The sequence below is a fragment of the Acinonyx jubatus genome, chromosome B4, assembly GCF_027475565.1.
Source record: "Acinonyx jubatus isolate Ajub_Pintada_27869175 chromosome B4, VMU_Ajub_asm_v1.0, whole genome shotgun sequence".
In the NCBI taxonomy this organism is placed as follows: Eukaryota; Metazoa; Chordata; class Mammalia; order Carnivora; family Felidae; genus Acinonyx; species Acinonyx jubatus.
This window is the reverse complement of record NC_069387.1, coordinates 133579242-133604582: the sequence shown is the minus strand read 5'-3', so window position 1 is coordinate 133604582 and position 25341 is coordinate 133579242. Positions and strand designations below refer to the sequence as shown.

General features: G+C 59.9%; 1 protein-coding gene across 5 annotated transcripts in view; it reads left to right on the top strand.

The window, feature by feature from the left end:
- SCUBE1 (signal peptide, CUB domain and EGF like domain containing 1) overlaps nucleotides 1–24687 on the top strand; it is a 131643-nt gene extending 106956 nt beyond the window's left edge. For all 5 annotated transcript variants that reach the window (XM_053226897.1, XM_027070532.2, XM_027070530.2 and 2 more), the window contains 12 exons: nucleotides 7679–7798; nucleotides 8123–8227; nucleotides 9171–9284; nucleotides 10114–10251; nucleotides 11383–11586; nucleotides 14423–14584; nucleotides 15920–16087; nucleotides 17682–17843; nucleotides 19604–19801; nucleotides 21219–21371; nucleotides 21721–21800; nucleotides 23833–24687. In XM_053226897.1, coding sequence (XP_053082872.1) covers nucleotides 7679–7798; nucleotides 8123–8227; nucleotides 9171–9284; nucleotides 10114–10251; nucleotides 11383–11586; nucleotides 14423–14584; nucleotides 15920–16087; nucleotides 17682–17843; nucleotides 19604–19801; nucleotides 21219–21371; nucleotides 21721–21800; nucleotides 23833–23985 — 1757 coding nt within the window. In that variant the 3' untranslated portion in view covers nucleotides 23986–24687. The remainder of the gene's footprint in view (nucleotides 1–7678; nucleotides 7799–8122; nucleotides 8228–9170; nucleotides 9285–10113; nucleotides 10252–11382; nucleotides 11587–14422; nucleotides 14585–15919; nucleotides 16088–17681; nucleotides 17844–19603; nucleotides 19802–21218; nucleotides 21372–21720; nucleotides 21801–23832) is intronic.
- The last annotated feature ends 654 nt before the right edge of the window (nucleotides 24688–25341 follow it).

The following is a 25341-nucleotide window of genomic DNA, read 5'->3' as shown; positions in this document are numbered from 1 at the left end:
CCTTGGCATCCCCGCCACCTGCCCAGGCCACCAGCCCCACAGCGTCCGGCACAGGAAGGGAGGTGGGCTCCCAGAGAGCGTGGGGTTCCCGTGTCCTCCGCTGACTTGCGCCGGAGACGGGGCAGCTCTGGGCTGAACTCTGGACAACCCCCCACATTCTCTGGTTTTACGAGCACATGATTGCCCACTAGGCACCAGGCCTGTTCTGGGTGCTGGGGCCACCGCCCCGAAACGGCTCTCGGATCCCTGCCCCGCGGTGCTCTAACATGCCCGGGGTAGTCAGAGCGAGCCTTTTAAACCTGACTCGGGGTGTGTCCCTCCCTGCTCAGAGCCCTCCAGGACCCCTCTCCAAGCGGAAGCAAAACCAGAGTTCTTAGGGTGGCCCAGAGGCTTCTACACCCTGGCCTGGTGGCCTTCTGCCCTCACCCTCATTCGCCCCATGCCAGCCTCAGTGACCTCGACCCCCCCCAACTGACGTGACTGTGCCCGTGCTCCCCTCTTGGCCTGGAGGCTCCTCGCCCCTGTAGCTGTCTGCTCTGGGCGGCCTTCCCTGAGCACCTCCGCCCCCCTCCCGCCCCCCTGCCTCCCCACTTTGCTTTTTCTGTCATTGGGCTTCCCACCGCCAGACGTATGCACACTTTATGCGGCTGAGCACATATTCCTGTCTCGTTCGCCGCTGAATCCCCAGCGCCTAGAACAGAGCCTGGCAGTTGTAAACGCTCAGTAAATACTTGCTGAACGAATGAGTGAACGTGTTAAAGAATGGATACCGTCACTCGGCATCTGATACCGAAAGGCTGAATGTATTGCTCGCTTAAGTAAGGAATGCTGTGCTGTTCAGGCAGTCTTGGTGAGCAAAGCGGACCGCTGGTCTCGTCCTGAGTTGCAGGGGGGAGCCCGTTAGGGGCTGTGCTGGAGACGAAGGATTGGGTGGTATGTGACCCGGGACATGGCTTGTGCTGCGTACTGAGGAAGAATGGGTTGACTCCAGCCTTGGTAGACTGATCGCTGAGTGAATCTGCCACCCGATGGCTGAATCTCCAAGCCTGGGGCTGTCGTGGATGGATTGGCTTTCAGAGACGTGTCTACTGACTGGTTAGGGTCCTGCCAGGCCTGGCATTTACTTCTTACCAAAGCTGCGGGCCAGCAGGCTTTCTCTAGGGGGAAGGGGCACTTTTATTCTCAGCACCCTTCCGGCCGCCCCGCCCTCCGTCAGCGCTGCAGGAGAGGCCGCGGGGGCTTGTCTAGGTCCTCACGCTGCCGCCGACCCCCCACAAAGGGTCATCGGGGGTCTGATTGTCTGTCACTGTCAGTCCGTGGGATCTTATCCCGTTCCTGTACCTTAAGTCATCTGCCAGGACCACGGTGACGACCTAGAAGCAGTTAGCATTCTGGACGCTAGATGTGGGGTGACTGACACGAACAAGCGTAACCTTGTTGGAAGGTGCCGGAAGGCCCTCCAGACCCGTGATCTAAGAGTTCCCGGGGCTGACCAAGAAAACTGGTTCCACCAACTCCCCGAGGACACCCTCGGCGTTCAGGTTGCTTTCCTTCATTACCGCAATGTGGGTTGTCCCAGCACCTCTGCTGCGAGTCCAGATTCAGAGTGAAGGGCTGGCAGTGACACACCCCCACGGTGGCCAAAAGAAAATCCAGGGTCTTCCTGTTACCCACGACGGCTTGCACCAGGAAGACAGACTGGTTCGTCCTGCCCCCCGCACCATGACGTGACTGTGTTATTGTCACCCAACATGAGGGGCACGTCTTCGATGACCACTTGGAGCTGTCCGATTCCTACGCGTGGGACCGACGGCCTCCATGATCAGCTCCACCAGGTGCTGTTGGTGTCTCTCGGAAGGGTGTTCTAGCTTCAGATGATTCGCAAGAAGGCGGCGTTCACAGAGGGGTGGGGAGAGCCACTCACTCGGGACAGTCCGAGAGCCCCGCAGAACAGTCAGCTTGCGGTCCTGGGTGGCGCTGACGAGCCAGATCCCATACAAGAGATGGGCTCCACCTCCGGGGGGCTGTAGGGATACTGTCTGTGGGTGTTGGGTTGTGATAGCCAGTCGGTTATGTTGCCAGATAGCAGAATCCACCTCTCCCAGCACAAGGGCGTCCTCCTTCTCTTCTCTGTGTGGTCTACAAAGAGGGGCGTAATTAACAAGGCATGCGTAACTCACTTTATCCTGCTTTTCGGTATCCATTTCCCCAGCTATAGTTTGGGAGGACTGATCTCAAGAATTACGATGGTGGGTGTCAGTAGCAAGGCCAGGAGCCAGGCCAGTTATCATTGGCAAAGGAAGCGTGATAGGGTAAATCAAAAGTGTACAACCTTAAATGCATCAGGTGGGAAAGCGTGACCCAAAGAACGAAGCCCAAAGGCGTGTAACAGAGCGTGTGGAAAACAGTGGTTGCAAGCATCAGGGAGAATTCATCCCAGAGGTCTTAGGCGAGAGCTTTGTAACCGCTGCTACCTGTCCCGAGCATCTTGGGGTGTCGCTGGTTTGTGTGCAACCAGCTTCTGGAGCTTCTCAGGAACCCCACCCAGTTCAAGAGCTGTCAGTTGTGAACTTTGTAGTAAGTTCTGAAAAATCCACCTCTGTTTTCCCGCAAAGATACGGGGTAAAAAGACACTGAAGCTTCCGAGTGATTTACGAGTAACCCTCCCAGTAAAAAGGTGTCTGCGTATTTCTGAATAAATGAGTCGGAATGTCCCAAATAAGGAACACAAGGTCTAGTATCTTTTAGCTCCTATGAGTGCTGGGGCTTTTTCCAACAAGCAACTGCTTTGGTTCACTCAGAAAGGAAACGTGGTTATTATGAGCGCACATGTATAAGCCATAAAATCCACTTGGGGATGCCCAAGGGGTCCCCGGGGGTTTGGTTCCAGTCCTGCGCTGTCCTGGGAGAGTTTCTCACCACGTCATCTGCCACCACAGCCGGTTGGTTTGTCCCTACTGAGACGAGCTATCTTGAAGAAAACGTTAGCGCACGTCCACATGAGGCCGTCTGGTGGTTCCAGGGGGCCGTCCTGGCTCGCCAGATGGTACCCTCAGGGAGCTTGCCACACCACTGTCCCGCTTGGCCCCTTTTCAGAGCAGGCGGGTGGGCAAACGTCGTGTGCCTGTGCTGGAATCCCCATGCTTCTCCACGGATGCGCCTCTCTGCACTGTCAGAAGTCCCGGCCTAGGGATCACAGTCAGAGCAGCCCATTCAGCGTGGTGATCCCGGAAGCATTTCCTCTGGCTTTCATCCCTCGTACGGTGGGCCTCCGCGTTTCAGTTACGGGCAGGAAACCCCTCTGTTTCCAAAGCACTGCTAAGTCGAACGCCACAGCTATCCGTTTACCTATCCACCCTTTATCGGTAACAATTCCGCAGGCCCTAGAGCGGGCCACAGGCTTGGCCGCCAGAGCCAGCGTGAGTCCCTTAGGGCTTGATTCCAGCCCGGACCGTTCTTGTGTATCCGGCCTTAGTATTGTCTCTCTTCCTTTCGTTTTTTGTGTTTATCGACAGCTTTATTGAGATATCATTCCCATGCCATCCAATTCCCCCATTTAGCGCACAGCTCAGTGGTGTTTAGGAGAATCACAGGGCTGTGCAGCCACAGGCCATTTTAGAACGTCTTCATCACTGTCCCGAAAGGAAACCCTGTGCCCATAGCGGTCAACCCCCAGCCGTAGGCAACCACCGTCTACTTTTGTCTCTGTGGATTCACCAGTTCTGGACAGTTGATAAGTGGAATGGTGTGCCATGTGGCCTCTTGCGACTTGTGACTTGTTATTTCATTTAGCCTCATGTTTTCAAGGTTCCCCCATTGTTCCTTTTAATTGCCCGGTTATAGTCCATTGTATGGTTATACCACATTTTATTTATCCATTCATCTGTTGATGGGCATTCGGGCTATTTCCAGTTTGGGGCCGTTATGAACAATACTGCTGTAAATAGTCATGTGCACATTTCTGTGTGACCATATGTTTTCACTTTCCTTGTGTATATGCCTAGGGGGAGAATGGCTGGGTCGTGCGGTAACGCTGGGTTTAACTTTTGAGGGACTGCCAGCCTGTTTTCCAAAGAAGCTTCACCATTTGACACCCACCAGCAGTGGGTAAGGTTCCAGTTTCTCCACATCCTCACCCACACTTGTTATTTTCTGACTTTTGGATTATAGCCATCCCCGTGGGGGCGAAACGCTTTCTCATTGTGGTTTGGATTTCCCTGACGGCTAATGGTGTTGAGCACCTTTTCATGTGCTTGTTGGCTGTTTGTAGATCTTCTTTCAAGAAATGTCTGTTCAGATCTCTTGCCCATTTTGTAACTGTGCTGTTTGCCTTTATTATTGGGTTATAAGAGATCTACGTATAATCTACGTATATTCTCACCAGATATAGGATTAGCGAGGAATTTTCCCCATTCTGTGAATTGTCTTTTCATTCTCTTGGTGGTGTCTTTTGAAGCACAAAGGCTCATAAAGCACAATTTTCATAAAGTCCAATCTACCTATTTGTTTCCTTTGGCCACTCGTGATTTGGATGTCATTTTTAAGAAACCACTGCATAATCCAATCTTCGTAAATCCCAAAGATTTACACCTGTTTTCTTCTAAAAAGCTTTAGCATTGTAGCTCTTAGGTCTTTGATCCACGGCGCATTAGTTTTTGTACGGTGTGAGATAGGGATCCAGCGTCATTCTTTTGTGTCTGGATATCCAGATGTCACCGTGCCAGTTGTCGAGACCATTCTTTTTCCCCACTGAATGACCTTGCCATCCTCTTGAAATCGATTGGCTGTAAATGTGTGGGTCTAGTTCTGGACTGTCTTTTCCATTGATCTGTTTGTCTTATGTCTGTAGCCCCCTGTCTTGATTAATGTAGCTTTCTAGTAAGTTTTTAAATCATGACGTGAGAGGCTTCCAACTTAGTCTTTTGGTGTTCACGATTGATCTGGCTGTTCTTAAACTTACCTTGAATTTCCATATGAATTTTTAAATCTCTTCATTTTTTAAGACAGGTGCTTTCAACAAACGATATTAAGTCAGGATTTGGCTTGGAATGTCCAAAAGATCTGTTCTGGATATGAACGCTTCTGAAGTACAGACACCCAAAGATGAGTTTCCTCCTCAGGAAGGGGTAGGAGTTGCTCAGTGGTAACATGAGAAGGATAAAGGAACCAGATACCATAATTAGTTCAACGACAAGCAGAAAAAATACCGGGTGCTCCCGGTTCACGGTGGGGATCATACTGCGTGTGGTACCCTTGGATTAAAGGTGATTCTGAGACAAGACCTAAAGATGCTCCAACTGCTTTAGCCAAGGCATTGCCCCGAGGCAGGGAGGACACGCCTTGGCCATAGATGTTTGCCATGCTGTTGACCTTGCGTCCTGAGAGCATGGCCTAACTTTTGCGTGTTCATACCAAAAAATATGTATGCGTATGGCAGTCTGGGAACACTCAGTCTGGACTCTTCCTGGACTCTGTTCCATTTGTTCTACTGGTGTTGTGGAAGCTTTGCCCCAGGGATCCTGGTTTTTTAAATCTTTTTAATGTCTATTAATTTTTGAGAGAGGGAGGGGTAGCAAGAGGGAGACAGAGGACCCGAACAAAGCAGGCTCTATGCTGACAGCAGAGAGGACTCAAACTCATGAACCACGAGATCGTGACCTGAGCCAAAGTCAGAGACTTAACCAACTGAGCCACCCAGGCGCCCTGGGGTCCTGTTGGTGAGTCATATGTAATACGGGTATATTAAGGCTCCTATCAGCTATAATTTGAATTATGTAGGAGAATTTTCAGGGACTTGTAAAAGTAACCTCACAGGTATTGTTCAGGTGTATCATATTTAGGCATATTTTTAGCTGGCAGTTCCATTTGTGGAGGAGATCCTGCCCCACTACCTGGGTAGGGGCTTTGACCCACAGAAGGGCGGGCTGTCTTCTGATAACGGCCCCCAAGGAGTGCTCGTAGGTTGGAAGTTGGGAAAGAGCCGAGGCTTGTCAGAGTCTCACTTCTTGAGTGGTTGATTCAGTAAACCAGAGCAAATCAAGGTCACGGCCCCCACGCCTTCTGCAACTTCTCTCCCACTTTCAGAGCTGCCTCTTCCTACTTCTTTCGTGTTCTCCCACAACCTGACATCCTTACTTTAACGATACTTTTTCTTTCTTTCTTTCTTTCTTTTTTTTTTCGCCCACTTACCGCCGGTCGGTTTGCCTTCCCTCTTGCTTGTTAGGTGGTGACTTGAAGCTTTTCTCTGGGCTTTGGCATTCTGTGATGGTGGTCTCAGTGGTGCACGTGGTGGGGTCAGAGATTCTGCCCACATACAGCTAGTGAGCTAGGCTGCTGCTGCTTCAGGGCACCAGGAAAGTTCTGGAAGTCCTGGAGCCCTTGGGCCAGAGTTGAAGGACTTCTGTACACAGCACGGCAACCAGCAGGAAGAGCACATTTGTGTGGGTTCCCCTTTGCCCACCCCCACGTCCCATCTGCGCCCTTGACGCCGTGCGGGTAGAGACCTTGCATCGCAGCCGAGGGAGGGAACAGAGCGAGCCTGCTGCTTCTCCAGGGGGAGATGGTCCCTCATCCCTGAGGCTGCTGGAGGTAAACATGACCCTGAGAAATTGTCCGGGGACTCTGCATCCCCAGCGTCCCCGCAAGAGCACACAGAATGCTCGGGGCCAGGATGGTCTGCCTCTCCCAACAAGCGACCCCCGTGAGGACAAGAAGGCAGTGTTGCTCTTCGCCAGAGTCAGTGACAGTTCCCTTTAGGAATTTACAGACAGTCCGGGGAACGGTTGGGGGCTGACGTCTCCCCTGGAAGTTTGCCGATGCTTGTCCCGCTGCGTGTTAACCAGCGTGAACATCGGTTCTTTTGCAGGGGGTTTTATTTGAAGGTTCTTGATTCTTTGGTCTTGTATTTATTTGGGGTTTTACCTGGAGCGCCAGGGGTTTGTTTGCATTTCTAGATTATTTACTTTCTAAGACTCCTTGAAAATGTTCAGCCACATGTCGGAGACCATCCAGATGGGCAGTTTCCCCTCTCAGCTTATTTTTCCGGCTACGTCCCCTGTTTCAGCCTGTTGGCTGGAGCAGCTCGACCGCTGGTGACAGACACTGGGTGCGACGCTTCCAGAGGCGTGTTCATCTCAGCCAGTGGTCACCGATCAGTTTGTTGTCCACGAAATCTGTTCCGATTTTACCGTGGCTGCAGACCTGTCAGTCTCCTGGGAGTCTGGGGACTTTTGTCATCCTCAAAAGATTAAAAATCACATGAGAAACTCTGGGGAGCTTAATTTGGGGGACATCTTTAGACACCTGATGGCCGTGTCCGGCGGCTGCCCCGGAGAGGGGCTCCCAGTGACCACGACCTCACGTGCTTCGAGGTCAGTCACTGCCACGAAGCCTGTTCCACTGTCAGCTCGTCCCTTACTCAGAGGGGCACGGGCACCTGCCCTAGAGAATCCAGCCCTGCCCTCCGGCCCAGGCCAGCGGCGTGACCCTTGCCACAGACGGCCTGGACTGGTCAGAGGGAGGACGGACCCTGCCATCCCCCAGCCCCTTCCCACCGAGGTCTGGCCACGGGGCAGGGGTGTGGTGGGAGTCCCTGATGGTCCACGTTCAGGGGCAGGGCCTCCAGAAAGCCTCCACCCTGGCCCCCTCCGACCTGCTCTTATGTCTTCCCTCTCCTCAGAGACAGGCAGGTGCCTTTCCCGGGCCAAAGCCTCAACCTGGGCCCAGCTGTCCTGCAGCAGGGTGGGCGGCGTGGAGAGATGCTCCCTGTTCTGCCCTGCCCACTCACTCTTCGTGCCAGGTAACCTGAGGCCGTCCCCAGGAGGGGATGAGGGAGTGGGGGGCTCCTTCCCTGAGGTGCAGCCCCTGCTCCCTTCCGTTCTCCAGGAAAGAGCCCAACCTAGGAATGAACCCACCCCGCCCCGCCCCCGGCCTTGATCGCCGAGTGATCCCAGCCCGCTGGCTGGTACTCCGCGGGCCACGGCATCCCTCCCAACAAGTGTGGCGGGCTCGTTCCCGCCCAGCCACTTACCCAGAGCGATCTCTCTGAGACCTCTAGGATCAGGGGCCCCTGGCGGGGAGGTGGGGGGCACCCAAGTCCATCTGGCCACCGGCCTCTCCGCAGACTCAGAAAACAGCTACAGCCTGAGCTGCGGCGTCCCGGGTCTCCAGGGCAAGACGCCACAGAAGCGAAACAGCACCAGCTCCAGCGCTGGCCCCAGCTGCTCAGGTACCCCTGGCCTGTCCGTGCTGCCTGTGCCCGGGTGAGCCCTGGGCTTGGCGTCCAGCACCATACTGGGGCGAGAGGGAGGGGCGCTGCCTGGGGAAGAGCTTCCTGGCCGGGGGCCTGCCCCGCACGGTCCAGAGGCTGAGAGCAGTGCTGGGACCTACAAGCAACTGGTCTGCGGGCTGAGTCCCAGCCCAGGGGCAGCAAGCCACGGAGGGAAGGGCCCTTCCAGCTCGGAGGCTCTGGGCCGCGGCTCCAGTGACCCCGAGGTGCTAGGAGCCTATGGGTCTCAGGCTCCGTTTCAGTGAAGTGACTCACGGGTGCTGTGAGCACGAGGTCCTGACAGTACTGGAGGCACAGCCCCCTCCCACGCCCCTTGGGACCCACCAGCCAGGTCCCGGGCGGCCCAGCAGACGCAGGAGGTTGTCTCCAGCAGCTTTTCCCATTCTGGATGTTGAATTCAATGATATGGGGGCATCTGTGTGCATTTCACACAGGCAGGATGTGAGTCTAAGTATCTGCGATTGTAGGATTCTTCAGTACCAGCAGCTGTGGTTGGCTCTTTAAAGGAATCAGCAGTTTGGGGCACCTGTGTTATTCCAAACCCCGCTTCCCTTTGTTGCTTCCCTCTCTTTTCTGTTCTAACCCCGTTTCCCAACAGCATGAGCCACGTGCCCCGGCCGTGCTGATGGGGGAGGAGGCGGGAGGCCTCCCTCTCCTCCTCCACAGGAGACCTCTGGCTGGGTGGCCCCTGGCTTGAGTTTGACCCCGCCGTCCACACGCCCACCTTCAGGCCTTGCGGGGAGAGAAATGAGGCAGTGGAGGCTCCCCAGCCCCAGCTCCCCGTGGATCTGTCCCACTGGCGGCCCCCTGTGTAGCCCACGGCCCCACCACCTCCCTGCCTGCAGGAGAGGCCACCACCAGGGGGGGTCTGGGCTTTCCCCAGGTGCGCCTGCCTCCATCAGGCAGAAGGCCCGTTTCAAGATCCGAGATGCCAGGTGCCGCCTCTGGGCCCACAGCCAGGAGCCACCAAAGGAGGCCCCGAGGCAGCTGCTGCTGGGTGAGTGGGCGGCCATGGCACTGATCCACACGGGGGTGGCGGGGGTCCCCGTGCCTGGGAGCTGGGAGCCCAGCGGCCAGTGGGGCTGGGCTTCAAGTGTGGGGGCCTCTCCTTGTCCTCCCCATCACGGTCCCTGAGCCCCAGGAGCCATGCCTGAAGCACCATAGGCAGTGGTGGTGTCCCTCGGGAAGAAGGCCGGCATTTGAGTGGAAAATTCAGGTCCCGCAGCATCCCCGGGGCCCGTTGCCCCTGCCCCACCTGGAGTGCGTTAGATGAGCTCCCCCAGGGCAAGTGCAGCCTGATTGTGTCCAGAAGGCCTCGTGGGAGTCAGGCAGTGGCTCATCCTTGAATGAGGGAGGCCAAGAAGGACGTTCCAGGCTTCTGACCCCAGGGGGGTCAGGGGTTAGTGTAGGGAAAGCCCGACGAGAAGAGCGCAGGCGAAAAGCATCCCAGCTCTGTTTCCACCAAGATTCCCGAACGCCTTAGGACTCCTTCCCAGACCTAACAGAGCCCAGCGCTCAAGCAGCCCCGACCCGGGCCGGGCCCCACGGAACTGAGCGGCACGGCTCCACGAAGCGAGTACGCCAGGTGCCTCCACCTGCAGCGGTTTGACAGACTCAGAATGGCTGGTGCGGGGCCTGGCTCAGCCACCAGCCCCGCGTGAGACCTGGAGCCAGCCTGGCCCTCTCCGGCCTCAGTTTCCCCATCCGCACCCCAGGCCGTTAGGCGAAGCGGGAGCCTCGCCGGTGGCGATCTGTGCGCGGGGCTCGGGAGGACCCTGCTTCCTGCCCTGTGCCACCTTTGCCACAGCGGTCCCTTCTTTGTCCAGAAAACTGCCACGTGACCTTTGTGAACTTCAAGTGTGACTCCTCCAAGAAGAGGCGCCGTGGCCGGAAGTCCCCATCCAAGGAGGTGACCCACATCACGGCGGAGTTCGAGGTGGAGGCAAAGACAGACGAGGCCTCAGGTGGGTGAGGCTCCTGAAGGCCGGAGGGGGGACAGAGGATGCGGGGGGCTGGCGGGGTCCGGGCTCCCACCCGAGCCACGGCTCCTGGACGTAGAGGCCCAGCCAGGCAGATGGGGGGACTGGTGCGGGTCGGCGCCGGGTCCTCAAAACGGCTGCCCGTAGCCTGGGGTGGGAGAGGAGGCCCAGGGCAGTGAGAGGAACGGGGCTCAGGGGCCCACATGATGGCCACACGGCCTCTCCCAACCGTCCCCCATGCGCTCGCTGGGGCCCGGAAGGGCTTAACGCCTGTGGCCTTTCCGGAACAACTGAGCCACTGGCCTGTCTTTCCCATGTCCCAGAAGGGGGCTTACATTGCCGGCTTGAGTTTCGTGTCCGTGCTTTCTGAGCTCTGTCAACAGATGTGTGCTGCGTGTGCCCAGCGCTGGGCACGGTGGAAAGAGGGGACCAGACCAAGGTCCTCACGCTGGCGGCACCCCCAGCCACGGGGAGGCCGACGCGCACACAAACTACCCGGTGCCAAGGGAGACCCCCGGGGTGGGGGGCGCAGAGCTGAGGCGTCTCCCCGAGAGAGGAGCCCGGGAGGTCCTCCCAGAAGAGGTGCCATGTGAATCAGGGCTTGAAATCAAAGATCCAGTGGAAAAGGTGGCAGGCAATGGCCTTCAGGCAGAGGGAATGGAACGGGCAAAGGCACAGAGGTCAGAGAGAACAGAGTGTGTTCAGGAGGGCAGGGCAGAAGGTGGAGTCCACAGTGGGTGTCAGAGGACTGGGGGCCAGGGCTGGCGCGGCAGGCGGGGGCCCCACCACGAGGGGCCTTGGGTTCAAGGCCAGAGAGCTGGCTGTCATCCTGGGAACAGTGGCGGCCTCGAGGCTGTTTGAGTGGCAGGGAGGGGCGCCCGTCCGTGAGCCGTGCCCTAGGGAGGTGACGCATCGCAGTGGCGGAGGCCTGCTGGACGGCCTGGGGAAGGTCCTACCTGTCGGATCCTCCTCGGTCTCCTCATCCGTCAGGCGGACGCAGCAAGGGGTCCTGCGGCCGCTGCGAGCCTGTGCCCTCGGCAGAGGCCTGGCAGAGGGGCAGCTCGGGAAGAAGCAGTCCCGAGGGGCTGTGAGTGACCGTCCCTCCCGCCCCTGCAGACACCTGCGAGGCCGACTGCATGCGGAAGCGCGCGGAGCAGAGCTTCCAGGCCGCCATCAAGACTCTGCGGAGGTCCATCGGCCGACAGCTCTTTTCCATCCAGGTCGCAGGCACAGAGTACACGATGGCCCGGTGGCCGGCCAAGGCCCCGGAAGGCCCGGGGGCGTGCAGCACGGGCCAGGTGCTACAGGCCGGGAAATGCGGTGCGTCCCTGCCCGTGGCCACTGGGATGCCCACTGGGCAAACTCCCTCTGCCCTTCCTTCCACGGGTGGCCTGGGTAAACAGATGCCTCGGGAGGGGACAGTCAGACGCAGAAGCCTGCCAGAGAGAAGCACTGTCGTGCTCGTCATCATGGCTGTCGTTTGAGGAACGTTCCCCTGGTGCCGCCCCCTGGGCAAGGCTCTTGCCGGGCAGACATTTGCACACCTGACCCTCGCCATAATCCTGAGGACGGGTGGGACAGGGAGAGCACAGGCTGGCACGGCCACAGTGAAGGGGCAGGGGGGGCGTGAGGACAAGTCCGTGTGGCTAGAGAAGGCTTCCCGGCGGAGGCCGCGTAGGAGCTGAGGGCAAAGGAGCAGCAGAGCAAGGATGCACAGGAGGCCGAGGCCGCCCAGAGTGCGGCACCCGCTGCAGGGAGCAGCAGCTTCAGGGGGCACCAGCCTGAGGGAGCATCAGCTTCAGGGGGCACCAGCTGCGGGGAGCAGGCGAGGCCAGGCCCCCAGCGGGAGCTCGGCCAGGGCAGCCAGCCGGGGCCCAGGCCCAGGCCGCAGGTGACCTGACCAAGCAGGGGAGCAGCCTTACCTGCTCTCTCATCAGGAGAAGGCTTCCCGGTGGGAGGACCAGAGAGGGGAGGCCCAGTGGGAGCCGGCAGAGCCTTGAACGGGGATCGGGGCTGGCAGCAGGCCAGGAAGGAATGAGGCGCATTGCGAGTGCACTCTGGGGGGGGCGGGGGGGGGCAGCTCTGCGGGGGGAGGAGGGGAGAGGCTTCGAGGGCACCGTGGGGAACTTGGGGCAGAGGGGCTGGTGGAGGGTGTTCTGTCTGTCCTCCTGTGCTCAGACGCATCCGAGTCGTCCTCGCGAAGACGTCGAATGGGCAGTCGGAGCCGGGAATCTGGAGCGCGAAGCATAGGCTGGGCCACAGAGATCAATTGGGGAGCCGGTGGAGGAGAGGCGGGGCTTAGGAGCGTGGGGGGAAGGGAGGAGCGGACAGGGAGGGAGGACCACGGCCTTCGTGATGTCACTCTTTTATTTTTAATAGTTCATTCTGAAATCATTCACACGTTCAGAAATATCGCCAGGCAGAACAAGGGACTTCCGTGTTCTCCTCATCCCGATTCCCCCGTGTGCTGTGTCGCGCCCTCTGGGGCGTGTGCGTGTGTGACCCTTACACCACCGTCCGGGCCACACACCCGTTACATTTCACCTGCTTGTCCCACAACGCCCCTGTCCTCCACGCTTAGCGTCCTGTCTCCCCGGATTCCTTCATTCTGGACCAGTTCCTTGCTCTTTCCCTGCGCCTCCTGCCCCCGCTGTCCCCAAGTGCTACCGGGCTGCGCCCCACGTTTCCGCGACCAGCCCCATTCACGCTGGACGCCTGCTCTTCAGCGCCCCCGTCAGGAGGCACAGGATACTGACCCCGCCCACGGCTGGCGCCTCCACCTTAATTCACCTTTTTCCTTCTGTAACTGACGAGGATTTTTCTGGGGATGTAGTCTGAGTTTACACCAACATCCTGCTCCCCATCAGACATCCCCCCAGCCACCAGCCGTCGCACCCGGTGGCAACTCCTGCCAGATCAGCCTCCTCTACAGTGGTTACCAGGCGGTATTCTCTATTCCTGCCGGCCCTTGTCTGTGTATAAGTTAGCGTTCTCCCGTAAGAAAGAGCTTTGCTTCCCCCCTCATTTATGTATCTGTCTGCGTGTCCGCGTGGCTGTGTATTTATGTCAGTGCGGACTTAGAGATTCTTCTTTTACCCAAGGGGTTGTAATCCATTCCTAACGTTATTTAGCTCAGTGCTCGGATCATCCCCATTGTAGCCAGTAGGTGCCCCGTCAGACTGGCTCCCACGTCCTTGGGACGTGCCCCATGCCTCTGTCACTCACTGAGGATTCTCTGGCACAAAACCTGGACTTTCCCTGCCCCTTTGGAATCGGTCAGGGCCCCTGGACTCCTAAAGGAGGAGGAGGATATGGAAAAGCCAAAGGTGGGGTACTCATTGCTTCTGGAGCGTCATTGCTTCTAGGCCCTCCCACTGGACGGAACTAGAAAGCATAGGTTTCTACATGTGTGCAAATACACATGTACATTAGCGTATACATACATTTACATAGATACAGATGTATACACCAGAGTGCACGTGAGTGCACATGTATGTGTGTGTGTGTTTTATAAAACCATGAGTTCACACCCGTTCCATTGAACCTCCAGTTCAGTTTCTCAGGGTTCTTTCTAACCTTCTCTCTTTCTAAATCTCTTCTCCAGAGAAACGTTCACTCCCTTTCTCCTTATTTGCTCAGTCAGTTTGCTTACTCACCGGTTTGCTTGTTTGCTCAATGCAGCCAACCACACTGGCTCTGCCTTCAGCCCCCCATCCCTGGACGACCCTCAGCCACCGGACCTTCCTGCCCCTGCCTCTGTCACCCGCCCCACGCCCTCTGCACCACCCCGTATCTCCTCAGATGGCAACCCCCCCACGTGAGGAAGGAAAGGGGAAGGGAGGAGAGCTGGGTTTGGATGAGGGATGCCCAGGAAGCAGTTGGTACGCAGGCCAAGGGCAGGACAAGGAGGAAGGGTCTGCCCAGGACCCTGAGCGGAGCAGCCACGATGGGGCACGAGACCAGGGTCAGGCCTCCAGGGCCTTCACAGATGGTTGCCGCCTTGCTCCTTCTCTCCTGAGATGGGTCTGGGCTCCTCCGGGCCCTTTGAGCCCCAGGGACAAGGGATGCACCCTATCTGGTAGGACAGAGCCCGAGAGACCACCCGGCCACCACTCCCACCTCTGCCACCAGCGATCTCTCCACTCTGCCTTTGCAGTGGCCTGCGGGCCTGGCACCCACTTCAGCGGAGAGCCGGGCCAGTGTGTGCCGTGCGCCCCGGGGACCTACCAGGACGGGGACGGCCAACTCAGCTGCACGCCATGCCCCAGCAGCGACGGGCTCGGCCTAGCTGGTGCCCGCAACGTGTCCGAATGTGGAGGCGAGTGCGGGCCCCCCCAGGAGGGAGGGGTTGGGTGCTGGGAGTGCCTCCCAGGAGTACCTCCTGTCTCCACTGAGGTCCCCAAAGCAAAGGCCTGGTACCTTGTGACAGTCTGTAAAGCTCTTTGCCATTCGCAGAGCCCGGTATGACTTCCACGTCGCTGCACTCACAAAGGACGCACGGACCCATAGCGTTTGTGTGCCGGCGAGCACGGGCTGTACTTAGCGCACTTGAAAATTGCAGCGTGCAGTTCAGAAAGGATTTGACAGTTTACAAATACTCGGTCACTTACAGGTCACGTTACCGTCGCAGAGGCACATAGCGCTTCACGGTTGACAAAACACATTACGTTGTACAGAGAACTGCCTCATCGTCGAAATGCTTTACGGGGCGCCCCATATACTCGGCAAGAACTGTACTCTATAAAGAACTTTACAGTTTGCCCTGTAGATGGTTTGGAAAGCCCTTTTTTGATTTACCAAGCACAGTTTGGTTTACAAAGAGCTTTTCCACTTACACCTCACATGACCACATCTGTGAAATGGGCTCATACCCCCCACCCATCAGCCTCCCTTCCCAGGCCGTCGTGGGGACCACCCAAGAGAACAGGTGGGGAAAGGTGTGCCCACGAGGGTGGATGAGTGAGATCCTTAGGACAGCGGAGACCACAGCCAGCCTTCTCTGGGGTACAGGAGAGATCAGAGCCCAGCCCTGAGTCTCTGCAGGCTGGCCGGCTGTGTCCTCTAGGAGTATGGCCTCTGCTCTTGGCAGGAAGGTGACTGTTTGAGAGCAGAGAGTAGCCACTGGTAGGAACAGGGATTTCAGGGTCTGGGCCTGAGAGGGCCCCCCACCCACCCCTCCCTCAGTGCTGGAGCGCCCTCTACATCCGTCTTCCCTCTGGATGTGCTGTCCCCTCCCGTTGTCCCAGCGGCGCCCTCAGGGACCTCACAAGCCCCCTCCCTCTGCTCGGCCCAGCCCTGCAGACAGACAAGGTGTGCCAGCCTGGAGCCCCCGTTCCTCTCGCGAGGGCACAGTGTGGTCCTTCCCCTGGGGGAAGCCCCTCTGCTGTAAGTGACCTCCTCCAACCTCGCACATCCCAGCTCAGCAGCAAGGCCACCTGCTCTTTAACCCGCAGCCCTTCTTGCCAGTGGGAAGGGTCAAGCCAGGCCCGGCCAAGGTCCCAGAGCACCTGAGCCACTGGCAACGTCCAAACTGGGGCCAGGTCCCTCCCACCACCCCCTTAGTGCCCTTCCCCAGGGCAGGGGAGGGCTGAGAGCAGGGTCGGGACCCAGGCGCCCCCTCCGGCCAGCCTGAGCCGTGACCTCTGACTTCCAGGTCAGTGCTCCCCAGGCTTCTTCTCCCCGGATGGCTTCAGGCCCTGCCAAGCCTGCCCGGTGGGCACGTACCAGCCAGAGCCTGGGCGCACGGGCTGCTTCCCCTGCGGAGGAGGGATACTTACCAAGCACGAGGGCACAGCCTCCTTCCAAGACTGCGAGGCCAGAGGTGAGGCGGGCTGGGCGGCTGGGGGACGTTTGCCCTCAACCCCTCTCATTTCCTGGGTGGCAGACCTCCAAGGGCAGCGGAGGATCCGGGAGCTGTGAGGCAGCGGACGCTGGTGACCGTCACCGTGCCGCACGCTAGGACAGGGACACGGGGCCCAACACAAGCCTGCCCGAGGGTCTCAGGTGGGAGGGGCAGGAGGCGCAGTGGCTGTAGACGGAGCCTTGAGCCTGGCTAGAAGGAAGGTTGCGGGAGGTGAAGAAATGCGGGGGCAGCAGGGACAGTGGGGCGAGGTCGGGCATCTCAGCTCACCTGGGCCGTGGGGACCCTGCGGTCCAGCCACACCTTCCCCTCCACGTCACCACGTGTCCCTGATGAGCCCACCTCCCCGTCCACACGCTCCGGCCCGCCAAGGCCTTTGGGACAACTCTGCCTGCTCACTGACCCCCGTGTTCTTAGGAACAGACAGACTGCTCTGAAGCCTCCCTTCTGGAAGGAAAAGTCGTAACTCTCTAGCCCCCCCCCCAGTTCCTGCCAGGATTTCTCTTCCTTACTGGGAACCTTGTAGCAAAAGTGTGTGGACTCTATTTCTCTCGCACGCCCTCTCCTGAACCCCACTAGTCAGTCTGTTGCCCCGCTGCCCCCCGGTCACCGCTCCCCTCAAGGCCAGAGCCAAGTCCACTCCCAGCCCACACCTCCCACGTGCCGGTGGCCCCAGCACGCCTCAGCCTCACCCACCCCCCGCCCGGTCGTGCTCGGGGTCCCCGGCCTGGGCACTCACTCCAGAGTCTGGACAGAAGGAGCATCTGCACGGTGACCCCACTTTCTGTCCCCAGCCCAGCCTCTGTCCCAAACTCGATGCTACACCCTCCTGCCAGGGGACGGCCCCGGACATGTCCAGCAAGCACCTGTCACCCCACGTGGCCAGAGCCCCTCATTTTGCCCCACGGCAACCCCCGCTCTAGTTCACAGCAGCTCCGCCCGGCCAGGTGCTCCAGGGAGACCCGGGGAGCCCCCGAGTGCTCTGCCTCTGCCCTCACGCCCAGTCTGTGCGCAGCCCCTGCCAGCTCCTCTGACCGATGACTTCTCGCCACCCCACTGCCACCCCTGAGCCAGGCCCCTGCCACCTGTCCTGCCACCCCTCCCCCCAGAGCGGCCGCCGGGAACATGCCGGGGCCCCGGGTGCCCTCACTCAGAGCAAAGCCTAGCATGACCCCTGGGCCCGGGAGCTCGTCCCCGTGGCCTCTGACCTCCCCTCTGGCCACACCCAGCAGCCGTGCAGCCCACCCCGGGCCCGCGCTTTGCCGCTCCCTCCCCGCAGAGAGCCTCCTGGCCAGCTGCGCACGACTCGAGTCTCCACTCAAAATCCCTGCACCTCTGGAGCCACCCCACGCCCGGCCTCACAGCGTCTCGTGTCCCGTTTACTGCCCCCGAACACACGCACGGCTGTGGGCAGGGTCGGGACCGGGCGCACATGGCGGGGGGTGCCTGGGTGGTGGAGGAGGGCCTCGAACTCTGTGCCGAGACAGGCCTCGAGGGCAGGAGGCCCCGGCGAGAACGCGCCCTGCCCTTGCCCACCGGCGTCCCCGCCCCACAGTGCACTGCTCCCCCGGCCACCACTACAACACCACCACCCACCGGTGCATCCGCTGCCCTGTGGGCACCTACCAGCCTGAGTTCGGCCAGAACCACTGCATCACCTGCCCGGGCAACACCAGCACTGACTTCGACGGCTCCACCAACGTCACGCACTGCAAAAGTAGGTGCCGCTCTTGCGCACCTTGCGCTCTTGCGCTTGGGAAGGCTGGGGGGCGTTGCCGGGGGCAGGGTGGGTGTTCACCTCGCGTGGTGCCCGTGGGCCGGCGGAGGACTCCTCCCTGCTCCGGCACATATACCTGCTCCGCGTGACACCCGCCCCCCAGGGCAGCCTGCGCCCCTGTGCCCGGCCGGGCCCTGCCCCGGGCTCCGGGCCTGTGGAGGGAAAAGCCAGGCCCCGTGCGGGGCAGCCGCGGAGGCCCAGGCTGTGCCGCCCTGAAGGCACGCACGGCCGGACTGGCAGGTGGACACAGAGCGGATGACCTAGGACCCCTGAAGGACGCGCTCAGTGCGTGTGGCTGCGGAGACCAGCACACGGCCTTCTCGTGTCCAAGAGGAGCTCGGTTTAGCCAAAGGACATCAGTGCCGCGGGCAGCACGAGACAATTTGGGAAGCAGATACGCCACTCCCTCACTTAGCAAGTCATTTGGGCCCGACAGGACGCTGCCTTTAGTTCAGATACCTTTTAATTCATTTCTCGGAGTCCTTGCGGACGGCTTTTCCAGTGTCATACCCTTCTCCTAAGCGACTTCTAGCCAATTAGCCCTTTGACACTGGGCTGCTGGCATGTTGAACAGCCTGAAGGCCTGCGAAGGGGACTTAATCCTAGAGGTGGAACCCTCTGTTCCCCGGGGCATCCCCACGGCTCATGCCCTTCAGGGGCAGAAGAGCAGGGACAGTGGGCGAGCTCCACAGAAGCAGGGTTTTATTTTTTTCTTTTTTAAGTTTATTTATTTAGAGAGAGAGAGAGAGAGAGAGCGCACCAGCAGGATAGGAGCAGAAAGAGGGAACCCCAAGCAGACTCCGCACTGTCAGCACAGAGCCCGATGTGGGCTCAAACCCCCGAACCGTGAGATCGCGACCTGAGCTGAAATCAAGAGTCGGACGCTCAATCGACTGAGCCACCCAGGCGCCCCGAGACAGGGTTTCAAATGTCCTCATGAGTTAAAGTGGAGAAACCGAATAGGAGGGGAAGCTTCTGAAAGATAAGTGTAAAAATGAAATGCTTCCCAGCAATTTTGAGTTTTATAAATGAAAACGTGTAAGAAAATGCTGTATATTTAATATTTCCACTCAGGGGCGCCTGGGTGGCTCAGTCGGTTAAGCGTCCAGCTTTGGCTCAGGTCGTGATCTCACGGTTCGTGGGTTCGAGCCCCGCATCGGGCTCAGTGCCGACAGCTCGGAGCCTGAAGCGTCCATCAAATTCTGTGTCTCCTCTTCTCTCTGCCCCTTCCCTGCTCATGCTCTGTCTCGCTCTGTCTCGATAATAATGTAAAAAAAAAATTTTTTTTTTAAATATTTCCCCTCAGTTCTCTTTGCAGAACTAAGGTGGCCTCCTTTGTCAGGTTGAGGCTAGAAACTATTCGGCTCACCAAGCCGTCACTTTTGGCCTCTTCGGGGTTACACGGCTTGGCTAAAAAGGAAAAGAAGGGGAAGCTTGTCTCTTTCTCCTCACCGTGCTGCCTGCCTGTCCCCTGAGCCGTCCTGCTCGGCTGGGAGGGTGACCACACTCGGCGCCTAGCAGTGCGCGGGGTGTGGAGTGAGTGGGCGAAGTGGGGTTCAGGGAGCGGGGCCCCCCACGGGGAGAGACCCCGTGAGAAGCGCATCTGGAGGCCCGGCTGGCGGGGAGGCCGGGTGGAGGCTGGGCCTCTCGGGCACCCGTGCAGCCGGCCTGAGCAGGCCCTCGCGCCCCGGTGCCCACAGACCAGCACTGTGGCGGTGAGCTCGGGGACTACACGGGCTACATCGAGTCCCCCAACTACCCCGGCGACTACCCGGCCAACACGGAGTGCGTCTGGCACATCTCCCCGCCCCCCAAGCGCAGGATCCTGATCGTGGTCCCCGAGATCTTCCTGCCCGTCGAGGACGAGTGCGGGGACGTCCTGGTCATGAGGAAGAGCGGTAGGTGCAGGTGGTGACAGGGCAGCGAGGGGCCGCCCAGGGACAGAGGCGCCCCTCTGTCTGCCTCAAGCCCTGCCCCGAGGGTGGCGAGCGTGGGGCGCACCCTGAGCGCGGGAGCCGGGCCCGGCCGGGTCCGGTCCCCACGCTGACCACCAGCCAGTCTCCTCCCAGGTGTCCCGCCTGTCCCACCTAGGGTGAGGCCCTGGGAGCGACCCCTGCTCCGCCCGCCTCCCGCTCCCTCGGGGACTCGCAAGCGAAGGGCCAGCCTGTGCACACGCAGGACACCCCAGGGTCAGACAGCCTGAACCTTCCCCTCTGTGAGTCACCGCGTCCCGGCCCGTCACCCCTGTCAGAGGCTCGTAGAGGGACTTCAGGCCACGAGCAGCAGGCCGGCTCTAGCAGTGGGCGTGGTGGGTGAGGACGAGAAAGGCAGGGAAGCACCGGCGTCCCCCCAGGAACGAGGTGAAGTCCCTTGCAGCAGGTGCCTAGGCCAGGGCGCCTGACTGCTGTTGGAGGGCCGTGGGGACCACGGGGAGCAAGCTCCAGTCAGAACATTAGGGAAGGAGGAGGTGGACGCAGGCAGGCACAAAACACACCTGCCCGCTTGGGGCTGGAATGTCTCTGAGGCACAGGGAGACTGAGGGGTTTCTGTCCACTCTGTTCCCCTTGTCCTGCTTGTTACCACGTGTGTGCATCACACACTCAGTGTAGCCGAGAGGCCAGAAAGGGCATGGTGCCTGCCCGGGATCCCACAGCCGGTCCGAGCCCAGCCCGCAACTGTCCCCCCCCCCCCCCACCACCCGCTCTGTCACCAGCCTCCCTAGTCCCCGGCATCCTGCCCGCAGGGTTGGACTCTAGGGGGTCAGCCTCTCCCGCCTACAGGGCACCTCAGGTAGGCTCCCCAGGGAGCAGTGAAGAGGTGGGGGACCCTTTGGCCAGCCCCACGCACCCCAGGGTCAGCAGGTTCACTCCTGTTCATCTGTTCACAGGGAGAGGGGACTTCCCAAATGTGACCCTCCACTCCGGCCCTGGTTCGTGCTGGGTACAGGCATGCGCCCTGTCCTGGGGGAGTGTCCCTCCCTCCAGAGGGAGACAGTGACAACCCAGCAGAGAGGGGCCGTGACAAAGGGTTCACCAGAGCAGAGCAGGAACACGGCAGGCAGTCAGGAAGGCTTCCTGGACGGGGAGACACAAACCTGTCTCCGCAGGATGAGTGGGAACTGGGGTTGAGGGTGAGGCCAGGCACTTGAGGCAGAGGGAACGAGGGTGGAGATCAGAGCTGGGCTGTTCGGGGGACTGGATGTGGGGGCTGGGTGGCTGACCGGTGTGGGGGACACGCGGCCCAAAGCAGGAGGACAGGGGCCAGGTGCAGAGCTGTGGATCAGCGAGCCACTCAGGTCCTCGGCTCTGCCCCCAGCCTCACCCACGTCTATCACCACCTACGAGACCTGCCAGACCTACGAGAGGCCCATCGCCTTCACCTCCCGCTCCCGGAAGCTCTGGATCCAGTTCAAGTCCAACGAAGGCAACAGCGGCAAAGGGTTCCAAGTGCCCTATGTCACCTATGACGGTACGTGTGGCTGCACCATGCGCCCAGCCCGGGCCGGCCCCGCAGACACAGAGATGACAGGCACACAGGGGTAGGGGTGGTGCAGATGAGGGAGCCTTTAGTGGCATATGTGGGCTTCAGCGTGAGGTGCTGCCCAGGCAGGGTTCTGAGGGTTGAGTAGGAGTTTCCCGCTCGCCAAAGCTCGAGGAAAACAGTTTGGGTGGAGGGTACAGAGGTTCGGAGGCAGGACTACTCTGGCCAAGGGCTGAAGCCTGAAAGTGGGTCAGGGCAGAGGCCAGAGGTGAGGGGGGAGGGCAGGCAGGGTCTGGAGCCTTCACCACCCTTCCTTCCCCGCCGGCGGGCTTTGCAGAGGACTACCAGCAATTAATAGAAGACATCGTTCGCGACGGACGGCTCTACGCCTCGGAGAATCACCAGGAAATTTTAAAAGTGAGTGAGCTCCTTTATGGGAAAGGATCCGTGTGATCCCAGGATAGTGGCCTGTGATGACCCAGGGCCACCCCTGCCCCCAGCGCCCACCCCCCACCCCTGGAGATGTGAGCGGGGGAGGGTGGTGACAGGAGAGGAGGAGGGGGTCGGGGGGCCCTGGGGGCGGGGCCTGGCTCCAGTGCATCTGTCCCTGCAGACCGGGAGGTCCGAGGCCGGCTCCCTGGTGGGTGTCTGGCCCAGGACCTGGTGACTAGTCTTTGGGCAGCTTCCTGAGCCTCTGCTGGCCTCACTTTCCCCGCCTGTGAAATGAGCTGAAAGTCGGTAGAATCCACCCCCACCCTCGGGACCGCCTGTCTCCTCATCTTGCTCATGGCTTGGGAAGCAGAGCCACCTTGTCATCGAGGGGGGCTGTGGCCGTCACGCAGCGGGCAGTGGCCAGGCCGGACCCAGGGATTTGCTCGGGCTCTGGGGGTCCGGCCCCAGCCCAGCCTGTAGGCAGACGGCTCTCCCAGCCCGGGAGCTGAGGTGGACGGGACAAGAGCAGGACCAGGCCAGTCCCCCCGCCCCCGCTGACCCCTGTTCTAGCTGTCACTTACCCGCCCGGTGGCCCCAGGCAACCCTTCTAAGAAACGGGTGGCTCGCAGAGTTCAGGTCTTCCAGCCCCGGGCCTGGCGCACCCCTGCACATAGTAGGCGGTTTGTAGGCAGAGGGATTTGCCCCTGATGCTGCTGCAACCGGGCTGAGGCCTGGACGTTTCGGAGCCTGTTTAGTTCCTTCTGTTTAGTAGGAACCAGAAGGCCACGCTGGCCTTTCCATCAGTCCATCCTGACTCTCCTCCTCGCCCCTCCCCTGCCACCCCGGGCCCTCTGCCCTCAGCTCCAACCCTGCAGCCGAGAGCATCTCTCCAGAGCCAGAAGCGTTTCCATTACGTAGGACAAAACCTGGACCAGCGAGGCCACCACCTGCCTCCGAGCGGTTTTCAGGCCTCCACGCTCCCTCCACTCCCTCGCCAGGGCCTCTCGAGAACGTTCTCCCCCAGCCGCTCTCCTCAGTGAACGTCCCACTGTCCTGCCCTCAGCTTAGGTGCCCCTCCTCTGGGCAGGTCACAGACTCCTAGAGCCCCACGCAGCCCTCGTTGGCGCCTGCCTCAGTCAACTCCCTCCCTCTCGGTGGAGGAGCCATAGGGGGTCCTCTCCCAGCACCTGGCCCTGCTCCTGCAAAACAGGAAGAGCTCTGTGTTTCCCAAGGGCAAGGATGTGTGAGCGCCTGTGTGAGAGGGAGGGAGGGGGAGAGAGAGAGAGAGAGAGAGAGAGCGCATGAGCGGGCACCAGGACAGAGCAGACCCTGGACAGCAAGTGTGGCCCAACTCTCATGGTGACAGCGAGTCCTGGTGCAGATGGCCTCTGGCCGGTGCTTGCCGCTCAGATGCTCACGGGCCCCGCCCTGAGCGCCGAGGCTCACCCTCCTCTGGTGAAGGGGCTGGTGTGTACACGGGGCTGAGCTCTCAGAGCCAGGGCCTCAGCAACACGTCTTATTTTGGTTTGTTTGTTTGTTTTAATATTTTTAAAGTCTATTAATTTTTTAAGAGAGAGAGACAGAGACAGAGGCGTGAGTACAGGAGGGGCAGAGAGAGACGGGGAGACAGAGTCCAAAGCAGGCTCCAGGCTCTAAGCGGTCAGGACAGAGCCCGACACGGGGCTCGAACTCAAAAACCGCGAGATCATGACCTGGGCCGAAGTTGGACGTTCAACCGACGGAGCCACCCGGGCGCCCCTACTTGGGTTTGGTTTTGCAGGACCCATTTGAAATAAAATATTTTGCATTGCCAAGTCCAAACCAGTAAACCCTTAAGAAGTCAGAAAGGAATTCGTGGCAAAGAGAGTCTGTGGGATCCTGAAACCCACCGAGCAGTGTAGACTCTTCCTCCTTCCCCCGTCCTCACAGACACCCCACCCCAGACATTGGAGAAGTGAGCGGCGGGGGGCCCCGGCCCCCCACTCGGCCTCACCGCCCGCCTCGCCGTGTCTTACAGGACAAAAAGCTCATCAAGGCCCTGTTCGATGTGCTGGCGCACCCCCAGAACTATTTCAAGTACACAGCCCAGGAGTCCAAGGAGATGTTCCCACGGTCCTTCATCAAGCTGCTGCGCTCCAAAGTGTCCCGATTCCTGCGGCCCTACAAATAATGCGCTTGGAGCCGCCCAGCTTGGGGACGGCCCGGTACCCAGACGGGGAGGGGAGAGTGCCTTCCCTCCACGGCGGAAGCCAGAAGGCGGCTCCACACGCCTCCGCGCCGCCTCGGGAAGTCACCAGGGCACCTGCCCTTCGGAAACACTGACCGGCCCGTGGGGGTGAGACCACGTCCAAGCAGGGACCCCAGCCCACCGCACCCCTCGGATCGCCCCGTTGGGAAAACACTGCTCGAGGCGGCCTTTCTCCCTCCCTCCCTCCGCCGGCTCGATTCCAGGACAGTGCCCTCTCCTGAGCGGCCAGGACGCTCTGTGCCACCACGCGGCCTGGTCCTGGGCAGAGTGCACGTTTCGGGGGTCACGGGTGGCCTCACCCGACGCCTCGAGAGAGGGGAGTGTGGCTGCCTCTGTCTCCGGGCGGGCTCTGAGAGGCCTAATCGGAGACAGGAAGCCAGGCTGTGGAAGGAGGGGTGCGGGAAGGCATCTGGGAAGCTCTGATAAGCCAGTGTCTACACCTGCAAGGCATCCACACCCCGACTCCTCCGGCCTCGGGCCCAGGACGCAGGCGCCGCGTGGCGGGGCTCTAAGGATTCTGTGATGGGACAGAAAAGAGCTGCTGGTGGAGGAAACTGTAGATTTGTGCTTTTCCTTGATAGAGCATCTAATTAAGTCCTATATATATATAAATATAAAGATAAATATATATATACTTCTATTTGTGGGTACTTTAGGAAAATGCTCTTTAGTAACTATAAATACGAATTGCAACCCATCTCTTCCCCCACGAGCTGTCGCCGGCATCCCTGAGTGACTCACCCCTCCCCAGGAGCGTGCCGCCCCTGTGTCTGTGGGCCAGGAGCCTGCAGGAAGGGGAGAAGGTAGGAGGGAGCCTGCAGGAAGGGGAGACGGCAGGCTGCTTCTGGACCCACCTGGGGTGCGGATTCTTTGGGAACTGGGCCCCGAGGCTTTGCTGGAGTGTTGCCTTCAGATGGAATGTGGTAGAAGACGGTTTCCCCTTGCCCCCTCTCCTGTGGGTACAGGGGCCCAGCAGTAAACGCAGCAAGGGGCGTGTGGCTGGCCCTGAGGCGTGACCTTGGCATCCATACTGTGGCCGCGTGCCACAGGGAAGTGAGCCCTTTCCCACGGGAGCACGGGCCGTGCCACCACGCGACGCCTCCGAGGGCGGGAGCCCACCCCTCCATCCCACCCGTCCGGGGGGGGGGGGGGGGGGCAGGCGGCCAGTGTCGGGAGGCCTGGCCCCGAGAGCAGCCTTCCTTCCGCTGCGACACGCCGCGTCCCTCGTAGAGTCTGTCCTTAAAGAAGAAAAGCCCGGAGTCTGACCAGGGTGCACGG